The following is a 20,882-nucleotide window of genomic DNA, read 5'->3' on the forward strand; positions in this document are numbered from 1 at the left end:
TGATCACCGCGGAGCACGTAGGACACATAAACTGTGGAGCTGAAGAATTAACACCAGCACACTTATCATCACTCAGTTGTGTAATGTCGTCTGGGGCTCTGAAGGAGTCTAGTCTGATAAAAAAAACACCCTGATGACCACATTTACAACAGACAGTCTGCAGGAGAAACTGTCATTTGTTTCATTCGCGCTGGAATATTTGCAGAGTCAAGTGGATTTTAAGCTTGACCGATGAAAAGGAGCAAATGTCAAGATGTCTCTCTCATTCTGGTTTAAAACTTTATGGAAGTGAAATTCTAAATCATCCTTTAACGACGAGTTCTAAATACACAATATGTAATTTATATTTGTTGTGAACACTGTTGTTGATGTGGCTTTTCAGTGGACAAGTTAGTGACGTTAGTAAATAAACGTCTTTGTATAGACGAGGTCTTTTTAAAAGTTTTCTGTTATGTTTAGTTTCCTTCACCAACGACCTTTTTCAGAGACGGAGCGACAGGTTACCTTGAAAAAAACAATTTATTTCTCTAGTTTACAGACATTTTAATGCAGCAAATGTTCATATGATGTCTTTAACAAACCCTAACATAAAATGTTTTTGTTAAATCCAACAAAAACCATGAAGGGAGTCATTTCCAAAGGGGCTAAATCCTATTTTTGCCCACTTTTCAGTTGATTTTCAGGATAAAATCTCTCTTAACTTTATAAAACTGAACTCTGAGAAGCATAAATCCAGATGAGAGAAGAGCGGAGGTGTTGAAATGACCTGCTGGTGGAAGTCGATGGAGGATCATCTCCCCTTTTTCTCTGCAGAGCCGGAAATTCACAAAATTTGGTCATAATTTATGATTCACAAGCAGCAGAAGCTCATTGTGCGCTTTGGTGGTAATCATATTTTGTGTGTGTGTGTGTGCTTGTGTGTGTGCGTGTGTGTACGTGTGTGTGTGTGGAAGGTCCGGGCAGCAGATGGAGACCCCAGAGGTCTGTTATGGGTTCTGGATGAGGAGATGGTGGCACCGGGCTCCAGTGAGAACAACGCCCTGGAGAGAGTCTGCCAGTACTACAGCAACACTGGTACACACACACACACACACACACACACACACACACACACACACACACACACACTAAGTGAGTGCTGGATATTCAGAGTGTGTGTGTGTGTGTGTGTGTGTCTCTGCAGTGCGTCAGTGCGAGCAGCCCCTGCAGTGCGAGGTGAACCACCTGATGGGCTGCGACCCGATCCGCTACGACCTGACGGGATGGTTCGGTCTGATCCAGAACAACCAGTCGGCTCTCAACGCCATCTGCCTGCTGCAGAACTCCACCATGTGAGTCTGTTTTAGACTGTGTTGTTCCATTAAAACCACACAGAACTAACAAACATATCAGAACAAGCGTTAGCCTCAGTTATTGACAGTATTCAACACTGATGTCACAGTGTGGTTCAACATGTGGTTCTGTCCCATGTGACGACCGTCTTGACTCCTTGTCTTCCTCAGCGTGGAGGTGAAGGCCATGTTCAGCCCGCGAGCCTCTCTGCCTCCCCTGTGTCGAGGTCTGGGGGGTCTGGAGGGCAGCAGCCAGCGCTCCCTGCAGAGGAACGGCATCATCAGGAAAACGTTCAGCGGAGGGATGGCGGCCATCCGCAGACTCTCCCAGTGCATCGCGGTCAAAATACAGGCGGTAGGTGTACCAGTGCGCGTATCGTTCCATGAGAATATTCATTAAGAACCACCAGGTTGATTAAAATCTCTCTGTCAGGACGCTCTGGTGAACCTGATCCGTCGAGCGCGGCCCGTGTTCCTGCAGTGTGTGATCGCCAAGAGCGACGCCGGAAGTTTTGACGTCCCGGCGCTCAGAGTTCAGCTGCACTCCACGCAGATCCTGTCGGCCCTGCAGCTCCACCGCACAGGTGAGCACGGTAACCATGGCAACCAGGGGGGCGGGATGTAACTGAGTACATCAACTCCTGAGGGAGACATTTGTACTTTTTTTTTTTTAAAATCACTAGAAGAACCACTGACATCTCTTCAGATCCTTTTAGGTGATAAACTGGTGAGCTTGTAGATTTATTTATTATTTTATTGGTTATGAACTTGACTTTTAATTTCTAATAGAAATTACAAATTACAGTTTGTTATTCCATCTTTCAAAATAAAAGGTGGACAGCACTGTGTGTAAGACACAAACTGGACAGAAACTGTTGTAAAAAGGCAGAGCAGCCGTCTTGGATTTTGACATCCCATCCAACTTTTGGAATCCGATTCGGAAATTGTCGACCAGGTACTCGGAAAATCTGCCGTCCCAGTTAAAATGGGACGCACCACAAGAACGACCTTAAAATGACAATATTGCATCAGTAGTGTGACGTGCATCATCTTTAGACTGTGCAGGCTGTAGTCAGAGCAGCAGGACTGGTTGCACGGCGGACTCTCACCTGAACGCTTCACTTTGTGCGTGTGATGGATTTTCCTCCCTTGCCGCCACCTGCATCCATTTTGTTGATCATAAAACTTCCACATAAACACTCAGGAGGTGTAAAAGCATCCTTAACAACAGAGGATCAGATCATTCTGTGTCGTTCTGCACGCCGTGATGCCGAACGATCCAAGAAATAAAAAAACAAATGGTGTCAGATAAATTATAATAAGCTCAATTTTATGATTAACCTTCCGCTGTATTGTTTTTTTTTTTTTATTCAAACCTGCTTTAATTGGAAATCCCTCCACCTCAGTGTGAGCCGGATAACCTGCACAGTTTGTGTTTAACAAGCCAAAGACGTTGTGTGCTGCAGTATTTTCATTTGTTGCGTTCCCCGCGGCGCTGCTCCTCATTACCTCCCGTCTCCTCTGAGCTGTCTGGATGTGAATTATCTCTTAATTTGTTTGAGCTTTTCAAGCTGCTGCAGAGATCAGTCAAGTTATAGATCATTTTTACCTTGAATATCCAGATTGTTGTTGAAACAAATCTAATGTCTCCCCCTCTCTCTCTCTCTGTCTGTCTCTCAGGTTTTCCGGAGCACATGAGTTTGAGCGACTTCAGGTGTCACTTCCAGGCGTTGTCGCCGCCAATTATGAAACGTTACGCTTCGATGTTTGTCAGCCACGACGAGAGAAAGGTCAGGTTGCTCATCGCGGCAGCTCTCAGTCAGACAAACACTCTGATGTGCAGCTCTGAATGAATTAGTTTGTTTGAACTCTCTGTACTTCCAGGCGGTGGAGGAGCTGCTGGTGGAGCTGGATCTGGATAAAAAGAGCATCGTCGTGGGCGCCAGCAGGGTGAGAGCTCCACTAATCTGTCGTCAGGGGATGAATCCAGCTGATGTGGTGTGTTCATGGATCTTCTTCTCTGCTCTGTCTAAGGTGTTCATGAAGCGAGGGGTGCTGCGCTACCTGGAGCAGCAGAGGGACCAGCAGGTCAGCGGCTGGTTGGTCAATCTTCAGGCCGCCTGTATGGGACATCAGGCCCGGCAGAAATACCGCAGACTCAAGGTCAGTGTCTCGCACCTGTACGCTGGACAACACCGAGAAGTTCTGGTGCTGCTGTAGAAGCAGGTGTTCTCTCCGCCTTTATGCCAACACCTGTGTGTGTGTGTGTGTGTGTGTGTGTCCAGGTGCAGCAGATGGCGGTCACCTGTCTGCAGAGGAACCTGCGGGCTCTGAGGGTCGTGGCCAAGTGGAGCTGGTGGAAACTTTTCTGTCGAGTGCGTCCTCTGCTCGACGTCAACATGGACAACGAACGACTCCGGGCTAAAGAGGTACACACACACACACGCACGCACACACACACACACACACACACACACACACACAATACCACTTAGCTCTGGAAACAAGGGGAAACAGCGAGCTTGGCTACATCTAGAGGTAACAGCATTGGACTACCACCTCCTCTGCAGCTCACTGATTAAAGGCCCCTTCACACCAACCTGACATCGAAGAACTCGCTGCAACAAAGGTTGAGTTTTGCGTCAGCACTTGAACACACCACAGACACTCCGGTTGGAGGCCGACAAGCATGTTTGCAAAGTTGCTAAATGGCACTGGTGAAGAGAGGTAGAGGACATAAATACGGGATACGACGGTGACACGCTCAAGGCGCTTTCCTTTTCTTTTCCCATTCTCCTTTCTGCACTGATCCGCTACCCTGAACAGCCGATCACAGTGATTTCTCTCTCCAACGAGCTGCCACCGATTCCACGTGCTGAATCAGCCAGAAAGCCTCTGACAGGTGCCAACGGTGCGCGACACACCGCGCTGATTAGAGCCGCAGACACTCACTGCCTGCCCTGACAGCCGACCACCCAGCCTGGTGTGACGGGTCCTGTACACGTTATACCTCCCTGCTTTTAAATATGTAAGAAATCCAAAGTGCAGAAGCAGCACTTTTATGGTTTTTCCAAGCAGTTTTGTGACTTTTCTCGGTCTTGAAAATATATCGAATATAAAAATGGACTTCAAATCGGACATAAGTGATGAATTTCTCTGCATATAAATGAAAATTTATAAATATGTGACATTTTCATGTACAGTTGCATCTGTTTTCTTCACGTGTTTTCTAGCAGCCCGAGTGTGACAAAAACACTGAAATGACAGTCTGAATGATATTCAATCAGTCCCAACCTCAGGGAGTAACAGGTGGTCGTCACAGTAAAAGCTTTACTAAAGATGTTTTCTTCCCGTCAGGATGAGATATCGGCTCTGAGACGACGCCTGGAGAAATCGGAGAAAGAGAGGAACGAGCTGAGGCAGACTGCAGACAGCCTGGAGACCAAGGTTTGTGCTGCAACACACACACACACACACACACACACACACAGTGCTCATGTTGGTATATGTGTGTAGGTTACAGCTGTGACGTCGGAGCTGAGCGATGAGCGTTTTCGCGGCGATGCCGTGGGTCAGGCTCTGGATGTAGAACGGGCCGAGAGACTCCGGCTCAGCAGGGAGAACAAAGACCTGCAGGTAGTAATCTATTAATGATCTGTGACACCTCTCTTTTCACTGATTCGTTGGACTCTTTTCTTAATACTTCGTTATTGTTTCGTCTTTACAGTCAAACGTGTCTTTTCTTTCATCAGGCGCGTCTCGACCAGTGTAAAGTGACCATGGAGGCCCTGGAGAAGCAGCTGGAGGAGGAGAAGCAGAAAGCGCAGATTACTGAGAGTCAGAGAGGAGCAGCGACAGGTAAAAGACCGGGAAGCTCTCGGAAAAAAAAGAAAAACCATTCACGCGTCTGGTGTTGTTATTCTGGAGACCACTGTACGCCTGCAGTTGCCACGGGTTACATGAAAAGGATGTGGAGTGGCTCGGCTGTGTGAAAACAGAAACGTTCCTCTTTTTTCCTGCTTTGAAACGCGTCCATACATTTCCTGTCAGGTCCAAGCAACAACACTAGCAGCTGCAGGTATACAGCAACACTCATTTGCATCGACCCTAAACTTTCCAGAGGTACTGTGATCCACCGTCATGGTCTCACTGTTAGAAAGTCGCTCCAGCAATCAGGTTGAAACTAAAATGTTTCTTGATACGAAGTAACCTACATTCAAAGACGCTTCCACTAGTGAGCACCTTACAGAAACAATTTAAAGAGGTCATATGATGCTTTTTGGGGTTTTTGCCCTGGCGTTTATGGTGTTATTTTGCATTTTTGTACTTATAAAAGGTCTTCAAAGTACGAAAGCGCCACATCAAAGGGAGACTCTCCCACAGAAAACACTCCTGTACTGCCTGAAACGAGTCAGGAGTCAAGCCTTCACTTGCGTAACTTACGGGCATCAATATGTAACAGCCGTTGTGTTAATATTTATTTTTGTGTATTTGTTTTTAGATACAAACGGCTGTACCTACCGGCTGTAGCAGCGTTATTTTTGATCACACTACCTTGCTCGGCATGACCCGCCCTACTCTGCCCATTAAGTAATGTACATGAAACTTTTTTTGAAAAATAAAGTACATAAACAATTTATTAGGACCTTCAAAGGAAAGTATGAACATTTGAATTATTTCACCTCATTAAAATTCATTAAAAATATCATTTTTCAATAAATACGATGTCTGTAGACATTGTTGTTCATAATTTAATTATTCATCTGCTGCCAATTCCTTTGGTATCAGATTATTTAAAATAGTGAAAATAAACACTGAAAATATCATATATTCATTCATTGGTTTAAGCACATTTAAAAGTAGGAGAGTTTGAGGAAGAAAGAAATTAAACTAATTTTGACTGATAATCACAATTTTATATTTGAAATCTACATGGAAGCTACCAAAAATACCCGAAAAAAAGACATTATTTCACATTTGATTTATATAGTGTAACTACCATTTATCTATTTTTTCTCAATGATTTTTGGCCAAATTTGCAGAAATACAGAATTATGAACCATTAAAGCAATTTTCTCATTAAACTAGCAATTCATTACATAACATCTTCTACCACTTCACTGTTCCTGACTAATAGTACGTAGACACGATGTTTGTAAATTTGGTAATTTGCTTTAATATGAAATAAAACTGCACTATTTAAGACTTTAATAGGTGTTTGGGGATATTTGCAGAAGGAACAACTGATGTTTTTTTTTTTATCACAACTCGTGGTAATCGGTGAACCGCAGCACACGGAGAAAACCGCAACCCGGGAATGGAACCCGGGACCTTCTTGCTGGCTAAAGGGCAAGTTAATCAATATTGGAAAGTCCGGTTGGGGAAGGTTCTCAGTCAGTCATGTCAGGGAATTCCTATTAAAGTCATGCCAAGCCCTTGTGATACTGACACCACCCTCAAGGGAAAAACTCCCAATTTAACCTTCTAACAGGTGAAACTGGAAGAAACCTTGGGAAGAACCACTCAAGAGGAGATCCCCTTCCCTGGACTGATAGGTGCCAAGTGGCAAGCATGACAAAAGTTGGGTCAGGGCCTGTGTTTATCGGACAAGTCAGGATTATACCCCAAAGGTGGTTCAAGTAGTAGACACATGATTAAGTTGGGGTGAGGCGAAGTTGCAATGCACTTTACAAACATATACAGCCTGTACAGCGAGAATGGTTGAATCTGCTGACTCTGCTGTGGTTCTCAACGGCTCTAGTTCTCGATCCACAAAAAACCCCCCCTTCGGTCTGTACGGAGCCTGGATTTCAGGCGCTGTAGGCGATGCCAATTTCAACTCATGATGTTTTCTATGTGTGTCAGTTGGCGGTAATGTCGTGTCAAATGCATTCAGACAGCTGGTAGATACACCAGTGTCTCTGGTTGTTTTTTGTCCCTTCGCCTGTTTTAAAGGAGCCTCTTGGATGGATGGGAGGACTGCATTTGCAGACAGTCGAGGCTGTGTTGTCTGCCGTTGACGAGGAACCCTGGCGGATGGTACCTGACTAGTCCTATCTTGGGCCTTACGTGGTGGTGGTGGTACTGGTCTGGATGCAGACGGAGCCATCACTCCACGAGTTAGACCTACTCTGTTGTTTTGAGTGGGAACCCTGGCAGATGGTACCTGACAAGACCTATCTTGGGCCTCCCCTACTGGTGGTGGTACTGGTCTGGATGTAGACGGAGCCATCACTCCACGAGTTGGACCCACTCTGTTGTTTTGAGTAGGAACTGTGGCAGATGGTACCTGACTAGTCCTATCTTGGGCCTTACGTGGTGGTGGTACTGGTCTGGATGCAGACGGAGCCATCACTCCACGAGTTGGACCCACTCTGTTGTTCTGAGTAGGAACTGTGGCAGATGGTACCTGACTAGTCCTATCTTGGGCCTCATCTGCTGGTGGTGGTACTGGTCTGGATGCAGACAGAGCCATCACTCCACGAGTTGGACCCACTCTGTTGTTCTGAGTAGGAACTGTGGCAGATGGTACCTGACGACTCCTATCTTGGGCCTTACGTGGTGGTGGTGGTACTGGTCTGGATGTAGACGGAGCCATCACTCCACGAGTTGGACGCACTCTGTTGTTTTGAGTAGGAACTGTGGCAGATGGTACCTGACGACTCCTATCTTGGGCCTTAGGTGGTGGTGGTGGTACTGGTCTGGATGCAGACGGAGCCATCACTCCACAAGTTGGACCCACCCTGTTGTTTTGAGTAGGAACTATGGCGGATGGTACCTGACTAGTCCTATCTTGGGCCTTAGGTGGTGGTGGTGGTACTGGTCTGGATGCAGACGGAGCCATCACTCCACGAGTTGGACCCACTCTGTTGTTTTGAGTAGGAGCCGCAGCAGATGGTACCTGACTAGTCCTATCTTGGGCCTTAGGTGGTGGTGGTGGTACTGGTCTGGATGCAGACGGAGCCATCACTCCACGAGTTGGACCCACTCTGTTGTTTTGAGTAGGAGCCGCAGCAGATGGTACCTGACTAGTCCTATCTTGGGCCTTAGGTGGTGGTGGTGGTACTGGTCTGGATGCAGACGGAGCCATCACTCCACAAGTTGGACCCACCCTGTTGTTTTGAGTAGGAACTATGGTGGATGGTACCTGACTAGTCCTATCTTGGGCCTTAGGTGGTGGTGGTGGTACTGGTCTGGATGCAGACGGAGCCATCACTCCACAAGTTGGACCCACCCTGTTGTTTTGAGTAGGAACTATGGTGGATGGTACCTGAATAGTCCTATCTTGGGCCTTAGGTGGTGGTGGTGGTACTGGTCTGGATGCAGACGGAGCCATCACTCCACGAGTTGGACCCACTCTGTTGTTCTGAGTAGGAACCCTGACTGCAGATACTCTACGTGTCTTTTGTCCCACTGCAGGTGGAGGTGGGACAATTAAAGATACATGGGTTGGGATGAACTTGCTGGATGTAGGTGAAGGAGGTTTCGCTGGGGCCGTTATTGGAGCCTGCTGCAAATGGACATTCTCTGCAGAAATCAATTAAATTAAAGATTAATTAAAAGCACATCACAAACTGGATATGGATACATTGACTTAAAACTCCTGTTATTAATTTATCACTTAGAATAAAGATAAAAAGATGAATTGGCTACAAATACAGGCCCTAGTTGACTCTGGACATACTGAACTTTTTGATACTGTATTTAAAAACTTAGCAACATCTTCTATATGTATCAAATCCTAAAACTTACCCCACTGCTCTTGGAAGTTAAAGGCGACCTCCTTGGTGTCCCTCGCTTCATCTCCTCCTCTGAATTGAATCATTTCTTCCACATATTTGGACAGAAATCCCGGGATGTCATCCGGCTGCCCTAAGAGGGCTGCCCTGGACATACACTCCACCAGGCTCTTGAGTCCGTATGGCGTTCGTTTTCTGGCGCTCATATTCGATCGCGATGTGACGATAACCTTCCTCTCCCGAAGACAAATCAAGCAAGAGTGAACTGTGATCCTGAGGTATGTGTTGAGCGTACCTGGTGGTATGTTCTGAGGCAGCAACAGATCAAAGCGATTCTGTAAAGCGATTCTAAAGCAGCTGGAACAGAACAGAACCGCTCTGATGTATCAAAGCCGGATGAAGATTCTGCTCCATTCAAATGATGCAGCATTCCAAAACACACACACACACACACACACACACACACACACACACACAAATAAAACTATATAACAGTTCATCTACACGTGTCATCAACATGTTTATTGTTAGATTAGACTGCTTAAAGGTGCATTACGTAGTTTTTGGGGAAGAAATTCAGAAGATCAGAAGAGAAAGAGCTTCACTCATTTTGATATTTCTGTGTTTAAAAGACCAAATAAACAATCTCTCTTTGCTTTCATGACTGAATAAACTGAATGAAACAAACGGACATTAAAGGAAAACACAATTTCCAGCCGTTTACTTTGTTTACATGTGGCGGACCCTGCCACCTTTCTAGCTTCAACCAGTGTTTTGGTACCTTATTATCTTCTGAGAACAGCTTGTTGATGCAGTTATGGCAAAAAGATAATATAAGTTTGTATAATTTATATTAGTTTGTATAATTACCTCATTAATATTGTTGCTAATTGTTGTAAAGCATTACAAACACATTTAACCAAATGATCTATTATGTCATTGTTAGACATTAACTGATGCTTTAGATCAGCAGCTGAAAAACACAATTAAGTGTTAATAAATGCATAATAAAGTATTTCTAACCCCAACAAATGAACTAGAAAGCTTAGTTAAAGTTAAAAGACACACTAAATGTGTTTGTAATGCTATTATAAAGCATTTTCGATTATTGGCAAAATTGCAGGAACTATTATGTCTATTTTAAGTCTATAAGTCTATTTTACTGCTGCTAAAGATGTCCTTATACAAATCAACTGTATAATCTGATTTGTTGTATTCATGTAGAGATGATGAGGCAGGAAAACATGACCCTGGTTTATATTCTACGAGTCTATTAGCATTTTAAACACATGAGATCGTCTAGCGTCTGGTAATAAAAGAACATTTTCTGATCATTAATATTCGCTTCTAAAAACGATCACATGAGTGAGTTGGATTCAACCAACAACTGTGCAGGCTTAACTTTCCTCTTTAGCAGCTTTGAATAAATTGCAAAAAGCTCGCTATTATAATTTCCTTCCAGAGGCTGCTTCGCTCAAAATTCATAAATTGCGAGAGGAAACCCTGTGTTGTTTATTTACTTTGTGCTTTGAGGCTTTTGTTTCTAATCCATGTTTTTGAAATTAAAGTCTACTGATCACGAGACGACATTTCACGGTAAATCAATGAAATCATGCAACAAACAGAACCAAACAAAAACACATCTGGGCACATCTAAGAGTTAAAACAGCTGCAGTAAAGATTTCGATCTGGCTAGTGAGAAGTGTGAAAGAAAGACGTTACCTTTCTTCTTTTTATCTTTATTTCTCAGTAATAAAACCGGCCTACAGTGGTCTTAACAACAGGAAACCTTCTTTACTAACCACACAGGAAGCATCTTTACCTGCAGGATTACATCTTCTGGAAAAACAGGGGATAGTTTAGTTGAAATAAAAAAAAAAAACAACAACTTGATGATCTTTTGGCCTCTGTTGTCACCTGATTACTGAGAACAGGTTTCAAGCTCAAAGACAGAGAAATGTCACGCCTTGCCCATCAACCCTGACAAAGTCACCTCCACCTCTCCCCCCGCAGACAGCGAGCTGGCCATGCAGCTGGAGTGCTGCCAGACGGAGGTTGAATTTGTCCGCAGACGACTCAAACAGACGGAGGAAAAACTGGAGACAGAGAGACAGACCCGACAACAGCTCGATACCAAGGTGAGACAGGACACCGTGACGTGCAGCGCGACGCTGATGGGAGATTAAATGTCTGAAGGTAATAACATTGTGTGTGTGTGTGTGTGTGTGTGTGTGTGTGTGTGTGTGTGTGTAGGTGGCGACACTGCAGGCCCAGCTGGAGCAGTCCAAGCGGAGTGTGATAGAACTGAAGCGTCACTGTCGACGAGTGACCTCTGACCTCCAGGACGCCCGAGTCCTCGCTGACAGCCTGCAGAGCCGCATGCACGAGGTGGACCGCAAACAGAGGAGGTCCGTGTCCACCTGTTCCTCTCGGACTGGTCGTCTTAGTGCGACATATGATTTCCTGTGGCCGCATCTGTTTATTCTTTATATTTTAGCCCCCTCGCTGTCCACTGAATTACAAATACTGTGTTTTTTTCATGTTAATTACCTCAGTCTTACCATACCTATACAATACGATACGATACAGTGTGATACGATACGCTATGATACAGTATGGTAGGGTACAGTATGGTATGATACAATAAATATGATATACTTTATTGTCCCCAAGACATAAAAAAAATGCCCTTTAAGATGACTATTTAACCATGAATGCATCAGGACACAATCTAATACACCACGATACGATACAGTACGGTACGGTACGATACGGTACGGTATAGTATCATTCGATGCGATACAATGTGATACGATACAGTAAGATATTCTTTATTCTCCCCAAGACATAAAACAGTGCCCTTTAAGATGTCCTGCCATTTAACCATAAATGCATCAGGACTGTCTGTTTGCCCTTTTTGATTTTGTTTTGGTTTGTTTTCGCCTCTCAGCCTCAGTCCGTACTGAAGGTATAAACTGATATGAAATTGAACTGAGAGTCGTGCTCAATTTTTTTTCCCGTGAAACGAAGCCTGTCGAGGTCAGCACAAAGCTTTTGAATTCCCTCTCTTAGATTTCTCTTTATGCTGTTGTTCGGCGCTGCTGCAAATGAAAGAAACAGGATAAATGAGTTTATTAAAAAGGCTGCTGCTCTAATTGGTTTGAGGGTTGATGTTTTTTAAAAAAAGGTTTTGTTGGAAGGAACCAGAAATTCAAATATTAATACTTCAGTTTGAAGGTTTTCACCTGGTTGATGAATCGGAGATACTGGATGTATGTTTGACGTAATCTCAAGTGATCGCATTGTATTTGTTTCCAAGTGTTTTTTAAAGTGTTGGTGTTTATTGAATAACAGCAGTTTTGCAGTATTTGAATCATCGTCCCGCTGTTTTCTGTGTTGATTCAGGTTCGACAATGAGCTGACTCAGGCTCTGGAGGAAGCCGACAACGAGCGAGAACAAAAAGACAAAGCTTTTCAGGAAAACGCAACTCTGGGGACTGAAATCTACACCCTGCGCCGGAACCTCCAGGTGTGTTTGTGTTTATCTTTGTTTATGTTTATACCAAAAACAAACAATGACTCAGTTTCTAATGTCACAGACGGTCAGTTTGCTTTGGAGACTGCGATCATTATTGTATCTGAATGTGGAGGGAAAAACAATAATGTCAGCAAACAAATAGAATCAGTGATGATGGTAGAATATCAATGACCGTCATTCATCAAGTTAACCCGGGAAAAGAGCACGTAATCTATCGTGGAAATTACAGTTGTCGCTTGTGATTCATGAGGCGGGTGTCACGATGGTGAAGTGACGCAAACTGCATCATAGATGGATGAGTCGGAGACACGTGGCGTCGACAGCGCGTCATGTGACAGACGGTAAATGTTGCGCAGCTACTGAAAGGTCTGTGTCATGAAATCCATCGGCATCATGAGCCGACCTTTCACTGCGTGGAAAACCGCATGAAAAAAACATCAACGGCATCTGGTTCGGCTCCTCGCCTCCACAATTTTTCATCCTTAAGATGGAAACGAGATGCTGCACGACGATCAATAAGAAAGGTTAATGGATCATTTCAGGGGGGGGAGAACGACATAGAAAATCAAATGTGGATAAGAGAACGTAAAGGGAAGATAGAAAAAGTGAAATGAAAGGTAAAAGATTACAGCATCGGCATTATGTTGAGCAGATATCCACTGAAGCTAACACGCTAACCAGCTAATCAGTCATTCATATTAATAAAAACATTGATTAGGTCAGCTGTAAGATTTAGAAGAGCTCAGACCATCTGCGTTTCATCCTCTCCTTCATCTTTTCTCTCTCAAAAACTCTGTTCATCCTCTTTGTTTTGGTGTCTGTGTTCCTTCGCGTTGCTACGCCTCGGTTTCATTCCCCAAGTGGGAAAACCTGCCGAAGTATCCCTGAGCAAGATTAAGCCGTTTAACCCGCGCCGGCTCCCGATGTGCTGCAATAACCAGAGGACACAAACACAGTATCTAAGTTTGGAAGATGAACCGGGTGTTTTGAGACGTATCTGTGTGGGTGTGTGTGTGCAGGAGAGCCAGTCAGAGGCGGCCCGTCTGCAGAAGCAGAAGGAGGAGCTGTGTGCTCAGATCCGTGACCTCAGCCTGCCTGTCGACCTCGCCTCCGAGTCGCTGCCCGACCTCAAGAAGCAGCTCCGCCAGCTGGAGAGCCAGGCCGGCGAGAGGGCCGAGGAAATCACCGCGCTCACCGGCAAAATACAGCAGCAGCAACAGGTGCTCACAGAAACACGTTCAGACGTGTGTGTTCGGACGACGCTCGCTCACTCGCTCGCCGCTGTCGTCCTCAACTCAGCTTCTCTTCCCTCCGACAGATCCACATGAGATTTGAGATGGAGATGGAGCGGATGAAGCAGATCCACCAGAAGGAGCTGGAGGATAAAGAGGAGGAGTTAGAGGATGTGCACAAGTCCTCTCAGAGACGGGTAGGTCGACACGACTACAGATCAGATCCTTTAATCACGGGAGGTACGATTATATGCCCGTCCTACAGCCTTCAACAGCTAATGTGTGGTTCATTCTCCTCCCTCCTGAGCCACTCACACTCCAGCCTCTGGATGATTGATGCACCAGGTAGCCAGTGAGATTTAAAATCCAGTATTATATAGTTTATATACATTTTTAAAGCCCTAATCTTGGAAATTATGCAAGTTAACAGTAGTTTTATGCATTCTGGTCTTTGTATAGGCTGTTTTTCCCTCGTAAACACGTGTTCTTTTAATATTTTATATGCATAAAGTTGAGTGAACAAACAAAATAAGGAACTGTAATTAGTTTATGTGGATGAAGGTTCTCAGTCATCCAGCTCATGGTCGTTCTAAGTTCTGTATTGTGGCAGCTGGACTGGTTTTGTTTGTTTTCTGTTGTTGTAATTAGTTTAACTCTCCCGCTGCTCTCCATCAGGTGTGTTTAGAGGGTTGCAAAATGGCATTTTCTTGCCAGCCGCCTGGATATTTCCTCAGAAAAACAGGTGTTAAGTGTTCATTTTTTAACCTGGTCCACGTCGGACTCTCCTGATGTTGGACCCGCTGTGTTTTACAGCTCACAGGAGAAGTTACAGGTAAAAACCAATCAGCTTATAACCTTTCAAAAGAGAGCGGCAGGACTGGAAGGGTAATTTTAGGATATTTCTTTACAAACATTTCCAGGAATAAGAAGGTTTTAACTTTATTATTTAAGACAGTCGGAATAATCGAGATCACAGAGCTGAACGCTGAGCTCACTGTGACTTTATGTTCTCAGTCGTCTGGACTCTGGTAGGTCTCGTATTCAGTATTTGTAAAAAAAAAAAAAAAAAGAGAGAATTTTCCGAAAATCATGTTGACCAGACACTCAGTTGTTGCCAACGCTGACCTTCATCGCCCGCGTTGCGTAACCAAGCAGTGTTGGGCTGTGTGTGTGTGTGTGTGTGTGTGTGCAGATGGCTCTTTTTTTAAATGTCCTCCGCCGGCTGAAAGAACCAATTCTTTCCTCTGAATGATCCACTTAGATTTTTTTTTTTCTTTTTTTTTTTTGCTCCTCATTTCATAATGTTATGCAACCAGACAGCAGTTACATCACTTCGCTGCAGTTACATCAACACACAGGCACAACATTCCTGCACAATCAGATCAGTGATTTAACAAACTACTCTTTCATTTCACGGAAGAAAGAAAAAAGGGATTACAGCGTGGATGTTTGGTGTCCAGATGCTGACGTTAGGATGATGACTCCCCTCCTCCTCCTCACACACGGTACCTACGACTCAGAGCTCAGGTGGATTCAGGGGAGGAGGGAGCTTCAGCTTAGTTTTACAGAACTGTCCTTTAAAAAGATATGAACTACTGACAACCGTCTCACTGTCACTGCTCATATCAGAGTGATCGATAAAGTACGTCTGAATCTGATTCTGGTCCTGATAATAATACAACAATAATCCATCTTTATTGTATTTTGTTTTATGAGCAAATTGGTGGATTTTTTTCTTGTGAAGTTACGACTTTATGATCTCAGATGATTATGATGAATATTTAACTTTTTTTTTTGAATATAAATTTGTTGGTTTCTTTTCTCGACTTTTATGATTTTGAGATTATTTGGCTTTTTTTCTTGTAGTTCTGTGAGGTTTTTTTTTTCCTGAAATTTCCAATTTATTGAGCTTTTTCTCATGAATTTTGGACTTAACTTTTTTTTCTTGACAAGTTATGACATTATGATCTCTGGTGAATATGATGAATATTTAAGTATATTAATATATAATATTTTCTTGTCAGCTTCAGAAATTATTTGAGTTTTTTCTCTTACATTTGTGAGTTTTTGAGTTCCTGAAATTTATGACTTTATAATCACAGAATTTTTTTTTTATGACTTAATGATTTCAGAGTATATCTAAGTTTTCTTCTTGTAACATTTATGAGTTTTTCCTCCTATATTTGTGATTATAAAGTCACAACATTTAGGAGGAAAAACTCAAATTCTCAATTTTCTTTTGAGTTTTTTCATGATTTGTCTCCTCGGTGTAAGAGTTACTGATATGATCTCAAGTATAAAGTAGCAGTGTTTGAGTAAAAGTACTCAGTTACTTTCCTCCTCGATGATTTAAGCTCCTTCCCTCCAGCGGGAGGTTTTTTTAAACCAACAAACTCTGGTTCATTTGTTCAGCAGAAGATCGTCGGGGGGCCTCTTTTATTTATTTTATGCCTCTGCACAGATGATGATGTTTTTATGCTTATCATTATGCGTCCTGCTGCGGGGGGAACATCCTGTCAAGGACAATAAAAGCTCACTCAGACCGGCCGTTCATCATTTTACTGTGTGTGTGTGTGTGTGTGTGTGTGTGTGTGTGTGTGTGTGTGTGTGTGTGTAGCTGAGACAGTTGGAGATGCAGTTGGAGCAGGAGTACGAGGAGAAACAGATGGTGATTCATGAGAAGCACGACTTGGAGGGACTCATAGCAACTCTGTGTGACCAGGTAACACACACACACACACACACACACACACACACGCACACACCCACACACACACACACACACTCAGAACTCCTCATATAGAACCGGTCTCTTGCTGCACAGAACATTTACTCCCACAGCGACTCCAGCCAGCTCTCTCGCTCGTCGTCCATCACTGTTATTGTGGGTTAATGTTCTCTAGCTGATGAATATGTCACCGCTGCATTAGAGGCACCACAAACCGAACATATGCAGCGAGAGGGCGGCGGCTAATTTCGCACTCTGTCTCTGTCACTATACGGTTGTAATTGGACTCCTGACGAGCGGCCGGGGCCTGGTCCGTCGCCAAGCTGGCACACAGCTTTGAGTTCAAGTCTTTTAGAGGCTTCGGAGTGAAGATTGTGATTCTGTTCTCCAGTTAAGACACTTAAATGTCATTTAGAGGAGGGTTAACACGAGGTCTCTCTCACCTGGCAGGTGGGACACAGAGACTTCGACGTGGAGAAGAAGCTGAGGAGAGACCTGAAGAGGACTCACGCCCTGCTGGCCGACGCCCAGCTGCTTCTGTCCACCGTCGACAACCCGGGAATGAATCTGAACGGCAGCCGAGAGCAGATCGAGCGTCTGCATTGTCAGGTACGCTCACCTGTGGTGACCCAGGTTTAGGGCCAATGTAGGTAAAATAAATGAAAATACAGATCCTACCACTGTCAAAGAAACAAGTCAACAAGTTATGACTTGTTAGTATCAGAAAATATCTGAGTTTCTTCTCAATTTATGACTTTAATATCTCAAAGTTTTTTTCCCGCACATCTGTGACTTTATAAACTTTCCTGTTAATGTTTTTTTTATGTAAATTTATGATCTCACAGAATATTTAGAGTTTTTTCTCATAAATTTGTACATTGTTCTTGTGAATTTTTGACTTCAAAATCTCAGGGAATATTTCAGTTTTTCTTCTAAATTTCTTTCCCCTCAACAGTTGAGAACTTTATTCTTATATTTTTGGGTTTTTGTTCACAAATTTTGCATGCTGTTTGTTCAAAATATAAGTATTTGTAATCTCAAAAGAATATTTTACTTATTGATACATTTATTTCTTCAAAATCTCAGAAAATATTTGAGTTTTGTCTCATGAATTTCTGATTTCTCCTTTTGCAAAATGTATGACTTTATAACCTCAGAATATTTCAGTATGTTTTTTTTTTGGGGGGTAATTTGTGAGTTTTTTCCAGAATATTTGGGGGAATTATAACTTTACAATTTCAGAGGATATGTATTTTTTTCCCCTCATGAATAAATTATATTATAATCTCAGAGACTAATTGAGTTTTTCTCTTAACTTCGTCACTTAAATCTTTGAGAATATCCCAGTTTTATTTTCTGGTTTACCTAAAACGACCCTTCCACATCCCCCCGACTCTCCTCTCTGCCTCCGTCTGCTCAGTGTGAGATACATTGATACTCTCTCTGTGTGGCCAATTAGCTGGAGGAGAGCGAAGCGAGGCGGCTGGAGGCCGAGAGCGCTCAGGCGACTCTCTCCCAGGAGCTGGAGAACACTCAGATCGAACTGGAAAATATCTGCAAACTGGGGAGTGTGGTGAGTGTGGGCAGACAGCTGACGGATTAAAGGACAAACCTGAATAAATGAGCAGGAAGGAGAAGATGGAAATGACGCCAGGGAGTTAATTTCACTCTGAGCTCACAGCATTAACTCAAAACAGAGAACTGCATTCACATACTCTTATTCTGGTTTTGTCTGGTTTTGCAAAAGTGGACATGATTCCTCACGTTACCTGTTTATCTCGTGCGTCCAGACGGACGAGCAGTTAGCGCTGCTGCAGCACGAGAAGGTGGATCTACTGAAGCGGCTCGAGGAGGACCAGGAGGACCTGAACGAACTGATGAAGAAGCACAAAGCGCTCATCGCTCAGGTAACGCTTTTAGCTCCACAGTTTGTGTTCTCCAGCTCTTATGAATCACTTTTTTATACTCAAATCTGTCTCTCTCTGCGGTTTAGTCCTCCAGTGATATCACTCAGATCAGGGAGCTTCAGGCTGAACTGGAGGAGGTGAAGAAGCAGAGACAATCTCTCCAGGAAGAGGTGAGACAACCAGAAATGTTGATGAACCAGGTGTTTAACCTCTGGATCAGCTCACCTCCTCGTCACATTCACCGGTGCTATTATTTGTCTCTGAATGTGTTTTTTTTTTTGTTTGTTTTTTTGGTCTCTCTCCTCTCTCAGCTCCAGCAGAGTGTGTCGAGGGTGCAGTTCCTGGAGTCGTCCACTGTGGGGCGTAGCATCGTCAGTAAACAGGAGGCGCGTGTGTGTGACCTGGAAAACAAACTGGAGTTTCAGAGAGGCCAAGTCAAGAGGTTTGAGGTAAGAGCACATTGCAGCGCATCGTATTCTCGTCCCTGCACGGCTTTATTTAAAAACTTTGCCCCACTTCTGCGATGCGTAGGTGCTGGTGTTGCGTTTAAGGGACAGCGTGGTCCGTCTGGGAGAGGAGCTGGAGCAGAGCGCCCAGACCGAGGCCCGGGAGAGAGAGAACGCCCGCTACTACCAGCAGCGCCTGCAGGACATGAGGCTGGAGATGGAGGAGCTGATCCAGAGGGAGCAGGACAGCAGCCGCAGACGCATGGAGCTGGTGAGAAAACCTGGAGGCGGCGCTGCGTTCAGGGTCACGACACCGGCCAAGTCCGCCAAAATGTCTCCAAAATAACGGTGTCAGGAATCCACACATGGTCACTGTCAGCACACCTCCCAAACATCAGCTTTCTATTCATTGATTCCACCAGTAATTAATATGTTTATGCAGTTCTTTGTCCAAGAATTAAAACAAAGAGTCAAACTGTGAGATGAATAAAAAGAAAGACCAACTTCAGGTAAAGACCAACAGATACAAAAAACAAAACTTCAGTCTAAAAACATACAAATAAAACGAATAAGATCTATAAAAAAGAAAGCAGGAACATTATTTCACCTCTTAAAGAACAACTTTCAGTTTATCCGACTAACTTCTGCGTCTCTCGGGCTCATAGAGTATTTTATTTGTCTCGCGTGTGATCAGGCAGCTCTGCAGACTCAGATCTGACATCAGCCTCCGTCTCAAAGAGTAAAAAAAAAAAAAAAAAGAATGGCAAAGGAATAAATTTAAAAGGTTCTAAAACAAAGAGAATTAAAAAAAGACGCATGATCAACAGTGTGAGAATGCAGTTTATTGTCTTGGCAGACAAAGATGTAAGTTGGCGTCTGTTGATCAGTTGGTTTCCAAAGTCTGTGAGATGATCTTAAGTCAACACCATCAGTTATGGTGTTTCCACTGCGTTCGCTTATTTTAGTTCAAGCTGCACATTATTTAATCTGAAAGGGCAAAAAAACATGGATGTTACAATAAAGGCACTCAGCTGAGGCCTTCTGTGAAAGAAGAAAAAGAAGAAGAAGAAGAAGAAGTCAACCCAATATCACCAGACTCCCTTAACAAATCCCTCAAGTTTGAAAGTTTGTAAGTCACGAAAAACTTTAAAAACTTTGCAAATTAAAAAAAAAGGAAAATTCTACATCATTTGTTCCTTAATGTAAATTCGGCATTAATTACAAAATATTAAGTTGTGTCTTTCCTTGTGAAAAAGTGTCAGTTTGTCTGTGTCTACATGCGTCTCAGCAGCTGTTTGAACACACTCTTTCAACTGGTTTCACTATTTACACTTAATTTATAAAAGAAAAACAGCATTTTATTGGTGGTAAACATATAAAATTTGACAGATACAGTAAACGATAACCAATATTTGTTTTTGTTTTTTTGCCCTTTTTGTCCGTCATAGATAAAGTCCCCAGACTCCCTTAAGAAATCGCACATTTTTGAGAGTTTTAGCGTGACGACAAACATGTCATCTTTGTGAAACACTATCTCGGACAAATTCTTAATTAATTGTGCCTTCTTGTAAATTCAGCAAACATTATACATCTCACTCTTCACAGAGACGTACATGTTCACCTGTGATTAGAGCAGGGAGGTGAGATGTTGATGCCAGGTGTGAACTGACAGACTGTGAGCTGTCCACTCTGATCTGATGTTCAGATTAGCAGCTGTGGTGTCTGAGGAGAAAAAGTTTGGTATGTCAGTAAATAAGCTAATTCGCCGTCTTGATGAGAGTTAGACGAGAGGATTATTACCACTCTCATGTTTGTACCGTAAACAACAGCCCGCCTTTGTTTAATCACACATTAATAACATCCTGCTTCACTCTGCAAGTCACAGCAGCTGTTTTCTCTTCATGTCTGTTTCTTCTGATCTCTCACGTCTTTCTTATTTTGTCCTTTCATGCCACACTTTC

The 20,882-nt window shown here is 43.6% G+C and overlaps 2 protein-coding genes and 1 long non-coding RNA gene across 12 annotated transcripts in view; 1 reads left to right on the forward strand and 2 right to left on the reverse strand.

Annotated features, from left to right (window-relative positions):
- Nucleotides 1-20,882, forward strand: part of LOC119029413 (unconventional myosin-XVIIIb-like) — a 41,599-nt gene that overhangs the window by 14,435 nt on the left and 6,282 nt on the right. For 4 of the 5 annotated variants that reach the window (XM_037116205.1, XM_037116206.1, XM_037116207.1 and 1 more), the window contains 22 exons: nucleotides 954-1,074; nucleotides 1,184-1,331; nucleotides 1,503-1,686; nucleotides 1,765-1,915; nucleotides 3,012-3,121; nucleotides 3,216-3,494; nucleotides 3,617-3,760; nucleotides 4,689-4,778; nucleotides 4,848-4,967; nucleotides 5,084-5,189; nucleotides 11,084-11,208; nucleotides 11,324-11,478; nucleotides 12,476-12,599; nucleotides 13,628-13,828; nucleotides 13,927-14,037; nucleotides 16,458-16,562; nucleotides 17,019-17,177; nucleotides 18,028-18,141; nucleotides 18,359-18,475; nucleotides 18,562-18,645; nucleotides 18,787-18,924; nucleotides 19,007-19,192. In XM_037116205.1, coding sequence (XP_036972100.1) covers nucleotides 954-1,074; nucleotides 1,184-1,331; nucleotides 1,503-1,686; nucleotides 1,765-1,915; nucleotides 3,012-3,121; nucleotides 3,216-3,494; nucleotides 3,617-3,760; nucleotides 4,689-4,778; nucleotides 4,848-4,967; nucleotides 5,084-5,189; nucleotides 11,084-11,208; nucleotides 11,324-11,478; nucleotides 12,476-12,599; nucleotides 13,628-13,828; nucleotides 13,927-14,037; nucleotides 16,458-16,562; nucleotides 17,019-17,177; nucleotides 18,028-18,141; nucleotides 18,359-18,475; nucleotides 18,562-18,645; nucleotides 18,787-18,924; nucleotides 19,007-19,192 — 3,072 coding nt within the window. The remainder of the gene's footprint in view (nucleotides 1-953; nucleotides 1,075-1,183; nucleotides 1,332-1,502; nucleotides 1,687-1,764; nucleotides 1,916-3,011; nucleotides 3,122-3,215; nucleotides 3,495-3,616; nucleotides 3,761-4,688; nucleotides 4,779-4,847; nucleotides 4,968-5,083; nucleotides 5,190-11,083; nucleotides 11,209-11,323; nucleotides 11,479-12,475; nucleotides 12,600-13,627; nucleotides 13,829-13,926; nucleotides 14,038-16,457; nucleotides 16,563-17,018; nucleotides 17,178-18,027; nucleotides 18,142-18,358; nucleotides 18,476-18,561; nucleotides 18,646-18,786; nucleotides 18,925-19,006; nucleotides 19,193-20,882) is intronic. The other variant, XM_037116208.1, reaches the window with a different exon arrangement.
- On the reverse strand, nucleotides 33-3,150 carry LOC119029416. 5 transcript variants are annotated; one of them, XR_005077982.1, is made up of 7 exons: nucleotides 2,708-3,150; nucleotides 2,441-2,586; nucleotides 2,135-2,339; nucleotides 1,697-1,972; nucleotides 1,225-1,593; nucleotides 937-1,071; nucleotides 33-807 (listed from the first exon to the last, which is right to left on the reverse strand). It is a non-coding gene; the product is annotated as an uncharacterized LOC119029416 (long non-coding RNA). The 5 variants fall into 5 exon arrangements; XR_005077983.1 differs by having other exon boundaries at nucleotides 36-807; nucleotides 2,135-2,586; nucleotides 2,708-2,861; nucleotides 2,941-3,150; XR_005077984.1 differs by lacking the exon at nucleotides 2,135-2,339.
- LOC119029415 (proteoglycan 4-like) lies at nucleotides 5,721-9,367 on the reverse strand. Of its 2 annotated transcripts, XM_037116215.1 has the most exons (3): nucleotides 9,084-9,367; nucleotides 8,233-8,858; nucleotides 5,721-8,109 (listed from the first exon to the last, which is right to left on the reverse strand). In XM_037116215.1, exons 1-3 carry the CDS (start codon nucleotides 9,274-9,276, stop codon nucleotides 6,967-6,969), a joined length of 1,962 nt encoding a protein of 653 aa, XP_036972110.1. In that variant the 5' UTR covers nucleotides 9,277-9,367; the 3' UTR covers nucleotides 5,721-6,966. The 2 variants fall into 2 exon arrangements, with proteins under 2 accessions (XP_036972110.1, XP_036972109.1); XM_037116214.1 differs by having other exon boundaries at nucleotides 5,721-8,858.

This window comes from Acanthopagrus latus, chromosome 12 (assembly GCF_904848185.1).
Source record: "Acanthopagrus latus isolate v.2019 chromosome 12, fAcaLat1.1, whole genome shotgun sequence".
Taxonomy (NCBI): Eukaryota; Metazoa; Chordata; class Actinopteri; order Spariformes; family Sparidae; genus Acanthopagrus; species Acanthopagrus latus.

Excerpts from the sequence above, each read along its gene's own strand:
- LOC119029415 (XM_037116214.1), bottom strand. The coding sequence starts at position 9,276 with ATGAGCGCCAGAAAACGAACGCCATACGGACTCAAGAGCCTGGTGGAG. Across the intron at positions 8,859-9,083 it reads TAACTTCCAAGAGCAGTGGG|AGAATGTCCATTTGCAGCAG; the intron begins GTAAGTTTTAGG and ends TGATTTCTGCAG.